Below are 7436 nucleotides of genomic sequence, written 5' to 3' on the forward strand. Positions count from 1 at the left end.
AACCAGCTTTTTATTTCAGCGGGACAAAAGTCACTGATCACCACTTTTCTTTACACCCCTCCTAGTTACTGTCAACACTCACTCTATTCTTTCAACACTGTTTGATTCTGGCCAGAAACCAGCGACCTCACATGTTTCACATATTCATATTTTTATCTTCCTGTGTCAACCCCATCATCTCATTCTTGTCTTTTCATTTCCTCGTACCATTGGTCCCCTGAGCTTTACACAGGAAGTGTCACGGTCTGCTCTGCCTCTGCTGCTCATCTCTCTGTTTTGTCTCCCTCCCCGCATGCAAACTTGGTGCAGTATCTCACCCACAGAGAGGAACTGTGGTTCAAACCCATGGTTCTCCTCCACAGCAAGAACCTATCCACCTTATCTGGCTCTCCTCCTCTGCCTGACTGAATCTTCTCTCAGATGATCCATCACCTGCAGCTGATCTTTTTAGCCACACTGCAGCCACAACATGAGCATACGGAAACTGAGTGAGTATTTGTGTTTGTGTGTGTGTGTGTGTTTGAGTAAATCTGTGTGTAGAGCAGCTGAGCCTTGTTTGTCTGTTTAAACATACAGTGAGCCGGGGTGTGAGCAGGTGGGTTAACCAGTGCTGATGGTGGAGACACTGCCGTGTCAGTTTTGCAGTGTTTTGGTGATAATGATGACACGCAAGAATCAACCTGCAACTGAAATGATTTCTCTTGAGAAAGAAGATTTTTTTCAGTTTTATTAAGTCAGTTAAGTTACATTGCTTAGGGTTTATCATCTTTTAGTAATGTATATGATTTAAGTTACAGTATATATTTTTAAAATCAGGTCTTTGCTTCTGTGTTAAAAAAAAAAAGTAATTAAGTCAAATTAGTAACAGGAAAAAGGAAAAAAAGAAGTCCCCTTTCGTGCCTACTGGTATTGACACATAGAGACAACCATGGAAGACCCACACACTCACATCTCACACGCAAATGGTACATGAAAGTGTACACTTCACTTGATGGCTACAAATGAACACAAACACTCAGTGGATAGATGTGAAGGGAAGCGAGCTGGGCGTAAATTCACAGTAGGTTTCACACCTTTACACTTACTAATTTGATCTCTTATTGATATCGTGCAGCTTTAATTAACTCAGCTTCTCTAAATTCTCTTCCCCTTTTCTGCCTGAGCACTGACAAATAAGAAAAAATTCTAACTTCATGTTATCATTGTCCCTCTACTCCTTCAATCATTTCTCCTCCCAAGGTTTCAAGTGGTTCGGAAGCCTCACCAACCTCTCCTTTCGCCGCTCCAGTGAGAAATCTGACTCCAAGTCGAAGTCTGGGTGTGTGCCTGGAGATGGCAGTGACTGTGCTACTGTCTCCACTAAGATTCTGGCTCCAGTTGCTGAAGCGACAGTGGACGACCTGGATGCCATGCGTCCTCGCACGTCCAGCTACGTCCGCTCCAGTGAGAGCTACACGCATGTAGGTACGCTGCCACGGCTACTGATGAAGAGGAGGGACAAGAGTCAAAAAGGTAAAGCAGCAGAAATCCTGATCAGCACTTAAGTGATGAATACTGCAACACAGCAGTTAGTTTTGATTCTTTTCTGTGTGTTTATTTCTGATGCTCCCTTCTTCTCTAGGAGGCTCCAGCAGCAATAAGAAGAGCAAAGACAAGAGCAACCTCAGCAGAAGTCAAAGCCAGAGACCTGCAGGGGACCGTGACCCCCTGAGAATCACAGCCGTCTCATTCAAAGTGGCCCAGGATGAAGCTGAAGTTGAAGCTGACTCTGGGCTCACCCAGGACTCCCTCACTGATGACAAGACGCAGCTCAAACCTACAGGTGATACCAATGACACAAACACCCAAAGCGTCACCTCCGGACCCACAGATGTGCCGCCATCTGGTGGCTCAAGTGCTACACTTCAACCAGAGGCTTGTGACGAGCAAGAAATCACCCAGGCAGGTGGGGACTTGAACCCTGAAGAGACTTCGTCACCTCCACTCAGCCAAGGGAACGATCAGACCAAGACTCATGAGGATGTTGGGTTAGAGCCCGGGGTTGTGTCTAAAACAGTGGAGGTGGCAGAGAGCAGTGGACTCACTGAAGGAGCAGATAAAGGAAACCTAAAGTCTGAGAGCATTTACTGGTGAGTTTTTTTTTTCTTTCAAAAATTGTTAAAGTGTTTAATTGTTAAATTTGTGTAATTACTGACTGGGGCCAGGGTGTACCGTTCATTAAAAGGCTCATTCCTGTTACAGTTTCACCCAGATTTTGTGATACACATAGAAGGCTACAATCTAACTTCAATCTTTTCATGACACTATATGAGGATCATAAAGTGAAAAAGCACATAAGCTTTGTTTGTTGTAGTATTGAACACAGGCACTGTATCAAAATCAGTGCTGGAAACCAAGTACGTTTATTACTGTTGAGGTATTTGAAGTTTGCTAGAGTATTTCCATTTTATGTTCATTTATACAGTAAGTACGTGATAAGGTGGAGGTGGAGTTTGAATCAAGGGTTTTTACTTGTCATGTTTTTTTTGGCACTTGTCCTTGTTTAAAGGATCTGAGCCTAGTTTTCGCACTGCACTGTTTCTGTTTTGTGCTTACATGTTGTACATACCTGCTTACAAAAACTGTACAAGTTGCTCAGAGAGAATTGGACCAGGGGGGCCCAGAGGGACAGTTTTGCCCCGGGCCTCTATGTCAGGTTCACCGGCCATGCTCCGTGCGTCAGCCAGGGGGCGTAGATCTGCAGTTTTACCCAAAAAAAAAAAAAAAAAAAACTTACCGGGGGAAAGTTGGCTAGTTGACACTTAGAGGTTTGCGCTGGCTTTGCCGTGTGCCGGACTTGTCTCAGGCGATGGGTGTGAGGTGAGAAGACAACACGATTCATTACTGCGTGTGTTAAAGGCAGCAGGTAACATTGATTCAGTGTATTGATCAGAAGCAGCTGCTTGAAAGCTGCCGCTGGTTTGATGTTTGCCTTGATTTGTTCTGACACACAGGAGACAGCGACAGAAACCAGCCTTTGTGTTTGCCTATCGTGCGCGTATCGTAAGGTAGTAATGTGAAACAAAGTGTCAGCAGAAGTTTCTTGTAGAGTTTTAAGGGAAAATGTACCGTAACTCCTGAGAGGTGGGCACCCTCCTCCTCCTCCTCCTCCTCCTCCTCTTCCTCCTCCTCCTCTCAGCCGAACAGATTGGATTTTCTCGCTGCTTTCCCATGACATGCCAAGGTCTCACTGCCTCCAATATTCAATGCATGATAGCAGAGTTCGTGTATCGTGTTACAAGGGGGGGATTTGCACTGCGTGTGTGCGTGCGTGCCCGGCTACAGGCTGGAGCTGGAGCTGCGCTGGCATCTATGGGCTGGCATGTGTGAGCGTGCAACATCAGCCCCGTTAGGTCAGGCCGGGGACCGTGGGAAATAAGAGTTCTGTAATGTACTGCAAGTTCAGTATAGGCACATCAAAGAGCTCTCTCTCTCTCTCTCTCTCTCTCTCTCTTCTGTCTGTCTGCTCAGCCCTAAATCATCTCAGTCTTTTTTGTCCATTCCTCTCTCCTGTTCTTCTTCTCTCCAAACCTCAGCTCCTCACCTCTTCACCTGGTACTTTTTGGGGGAAAAAAGCTTCTTCTGGTGATTCTCACACAGTGTATAGTGGTGATTTTTGGTGGCTGGTAAGACTTGGCTCAGAAATCAAATGCTGTAATGGTGTTCCTTAGATCGTCAGCTCAGCTGCTGTAATTATGGGTTTTGCTCTTTCGTCTCACTGTCTGGTGGAGCAGAGCTCTCAAAGTGTTTGGCACTCATTTGAAAAAAGGGGAGGATGGAAGGATGCCCCCCCCATGTTAACTCATGTCATAGCTAGAGGTGAAACAAGTAGTTGATAATTGATTATTCCATAAACAGAAAATTAATCAGTTGCTGTTTTGATGATTTGATGCTTTTTCTTTTGGTCATATATGACAGTAAACTGAAAACCATTTGTTTGAGCTGTCGATCAGCTAAAACAAAATATTGGAGTCAGACCTTGGAGTCTGCTGTGCTGCATTTTTGTAGAGCTGAATCTGTTATAGTTGATTGTCAAAAATTGATTGGCTCTTTTGATGATTGATTAACTGTTCAAATTGGTTTTTAAAGAAAAAACGCCAAACGTTAGCCATTTCCTGCTTCTCACTTGTTAAGATTTGCTGCTTGTCTTTGTCTGATGTGATAGTAAATTGATTATTTTGGGGTTTTGGGACTGTTGGTGGGAAAAACCATCTATTACACTGTAACGCTTTGGCCTTTAGGAAATAGCTCCAGACGTTTTCCCCTGTTTTACATTTTGTAGATAAACCAGTGAATCGACTAATCCAGATAATGATCCATACATTAATTGATAATGAAAATGATAGTTAGATACCGCTGCACATTCATAGCCAATTTCAAATGAATTGAATTGTATAGGCTAACCCTTGACATAAACTGCAGCTCTGGTGTGCCCTTTGTTTTCAAAGCTTCATGTATGATTGGTATGTTTTTAGATCTACAGCGCAGTCACATTCTTTCATCTCATTCCCTCTGAATAATTGCTGATATTATCAGCGTGAACGATGAAGAAAAATATTTTATATTTATACAATTTTTTTTTTTTTTAAACTGAGATCCAGCACATGAGCAGTTTGGGAGGGGAATGTAGGGCTCCTCTGCCGTGGGACCCATTAACATTCCCGAGCCCAATGCCATGATGTGAGCCTTTGATCTGGCCTCTCTGTGGTCATGTGTAACACAGTTTTGCTCTGGGCCTTATGAGACCCATCATGCAACTGGGAACTGTGCGGATTGATCTAAAAACTTGTCTGGGAGTGTAATTGCCCCTTTTTGCTCACGCCTGCTCCGTATCAGAAAGCCGCACAGCAGTACCCCACAGTGCGGCTCCCAAGACTACAGCACAGCAGGGTTTTTGACACATGATCCGAATCCATCATGAGCGTAAAAGTGTGAGTTATGGTCCCCGAGAGATTTGAGAGGCCGGCTCCATATTCAGCAACCTCAGACGCTCAGTGGGGTTTGTTATCTATCCATTTTCCATGAGGCTGCAACAAGATTTTACCCACTGGAGAGGCCCCTGCAGAAGTGGGTCATGGGAATACAGGCATGTTTTTTTGTCTGCACCTGTTACAGGACCAGATCAAACACAAAAGGGCAAGTGTGTGTGTTGATACACACACCTTTTGACAGAGGTTTACAGTCTTTTTCCTGTTCAACATTTCCTCTGTTTTGTCTTTTTTTCCACTAACTGTTCTCTCTTTTGTTTTTTTATCTCTTCAGCCACATGGAGCCAGCAGAGAGCCAGGCTGAATATGTCCAGGTAGGTCCAGATGTATGTGCATCTGTATGTGTCGTCTCGTGTCAGGGTGTATGCTCTCAGATATGTGGGTATTATTCTCTGTGTGTACATGCATGAAATTGAATATTTTCCCCACAGAAAATCTGTCTCACACAATGAAACAAAGGTCTGCATAATTATGGCTAAAATGATCATCAAAGCTCCAAAATGACAGACGCGATTGTCACTGATGATTATTTTCAGTCTCTGTGAAATATTAGATGCTAAAGCTAATATCCAACAGCGTTATCCTGAAAAAAAAAAAAGTTACTCCATAAATTTTTCACCTCTTCTTCCGCTTAAGCCAAATGTCAAAAGATCAACAGTACTAGTGCTTGATTTAAATCTCAGCACCTCTCTGTCTCCCAGTGGTATCGATGATGAATATGAGAACGCTGATCATAGGATGGTGATAGTACAAACATTTTTCTACTTTTTTTTTCCCTGCTCATAATAATCCCACCCATCACTGTGTCTCTGTGTTCTCCCAGCGACACACATGCACACACATTTAATGCCTGACTTACCCGGTAGATATGAATTTCAGCCTAAATGAGCAATGCAGTTTGAATTTCCTCCTCCTTCGCGTATTATTGAATTAGATTTTTTTAACGTGTGCGCTCAGATGTAATTGCGGCTGATTATTAGCCCTTAGTCCTCAACAGTTATTCTCATTTCAGCGGGCTCACTCTGCATTTAGCCTAATTCAGTCTGCCATTTAGCTAATTGAATTTGGAGCGAAGCAGTGCTCATGTCAGCAGTGTGCAGCCGGGGCGGCAGTCTGCGCTGCAGCCAGTAGGTGGGGCCATATGCTCGAGTTGTGAACTCCTTGAAGATCAGAGAGCATGTGAAGCTTGTTTCCTGACCTTGGAGGCGGATGATAGGCAGTCATGCATCCTGTAAACTACAAACAAGCCTAAGTTCAAATATTGGACTTCAAACTGAGAGCAAAATTGGGAAGGGAGAGCAAGAAAGTGAGGCTCAAAAAGGAAGGAAGGAGGAAGTAAGAGAGAGGGAAGGACAGACTGAAGTGAACTGTTGGGCTCTTGGGATCTGTTTTTCTATTGATTATACATCACAGGTGAGCTGGTAAAAGCCTTCTCCTATGACCCTGATCTGTCTTCCTTTTGTAAAACAAATGCATGCAACTTCCCCCTGGCCACCACAGATTGACTACAGTTAAATCCCTCCCCTTGTTAGGATTTTAACAACAGCATGTAAATAGTGCGCTTGCGTCAATTTCTCATAAATGAGAATATAGGCTTGTTTTACTGCTTCTTTTACAAGCATAACTGTTGTAAACAAAACTTTAATAGCGTCAAGAAACCATTTATGAATTACATTTAGATGTCTAGATTTAGTTCAGCCGACTTGGTAATTAAGTAGATAAGTTAGATGAAAGCCTAAACACCTCATTAGATAAGTGGATTCTCTTTCCCCCTGAATGTTAATGTTTTATGTGTATATGTTTTTTTGTAATGTTACTGATATAGTCTTTATCTCAGGCAAAGTGGCTCACGTTCATTGTAAAACACTGCTGTGTGTTATGTCAATCAAACAGACTTAAAATGAACAAAGGCTTCCTGACACAGAGTGCTATGTTTAATGTTTTATAATATGAAGCAGTTTATGACACTCACATAAAACAAAGAATTTTTATGAGATTATTATTATTATTATTATTATTATTATTATTATTATTATTATTATCATAGTGGAGATTTTGAGACAAGGACACTCCTGTACTTGGGACTTAATGTCACACTGGTAAAATGTCGCCTGACTTGTTCCAGTTCTTAAGTTTTTCACTTTTAAGTAAGCCTGACATATGCGTGACTGAGAGCTCTTAACATGCATTTCCAACATATTTCTTGCATGTGACACTGGATGATCACCAACACACAGCACAACATTCAGATTTTAAAAGGGAGAAGTGAAGTAGGGTCACTGTTTTCTGCTTTTAACCCCAACGCGCCTGCTTTTTTTTTTTTTTTTTTTTTCCCCCAAATCCCTGTATATGTTTTGTCACCTAGATTCCCCCCACCCACCCCCACTCTCACACATCATAACAGCCCCT

At 42.7% G+C, this 7436-nt stretch overlaps 1 protein-coding gene across 2 annotated transcripts in view; it reads left to right on the forward strand.

Moving 5' to 3' along the window:
• The first annotated feature begins 252 nt into the window (after positions 1-252).
• sh2d3ca (SH2 domain containing 3Ca) overlaps positions 253-7436 on the forward strand; it is a 52011-nt gene continuing 44827 nt past the window's right edge. Inside the window, exons 1-4 of one of the 2 annotated variants that reach the window (XM_023421343.2) lie at positions 253-488; positions 1240-1512; positions 1622-2129; positions 5302-5341. In XM_023421343.2, coding sequence (XP_023277111.1) covers positions 470-488; positions 1240-1512; positions 1622-2129; positions 5302-5341 — 840 coding nt within the window. In that variant the 5' untranslated portion in view covers positions 253-469. The remainder of the gene's footprint in view (positions 489-1239; positions 1513-1621; positions 2130-5301; positions 5342-7436) is intronic. The other variant, XM_087177977.1, reaches the window with a different exon arrangement.

This window comes from Seriola lalandi, unplaced genomic scaffold (genome assembly GCF_002814215.2).
Source record: "Seriola lalandi dorsalis isolate HSWRI2012SDOR001 ecotype SW California unplaced genomic scaffold, Sedor1 jcf7180002054671, whole genome shotgun sequence".
NCBI lineage: Eukaryota > Metazoa > Chordata > Actinopteri > Carangiformes > Carangidae > Seriola > Seriola lalandi.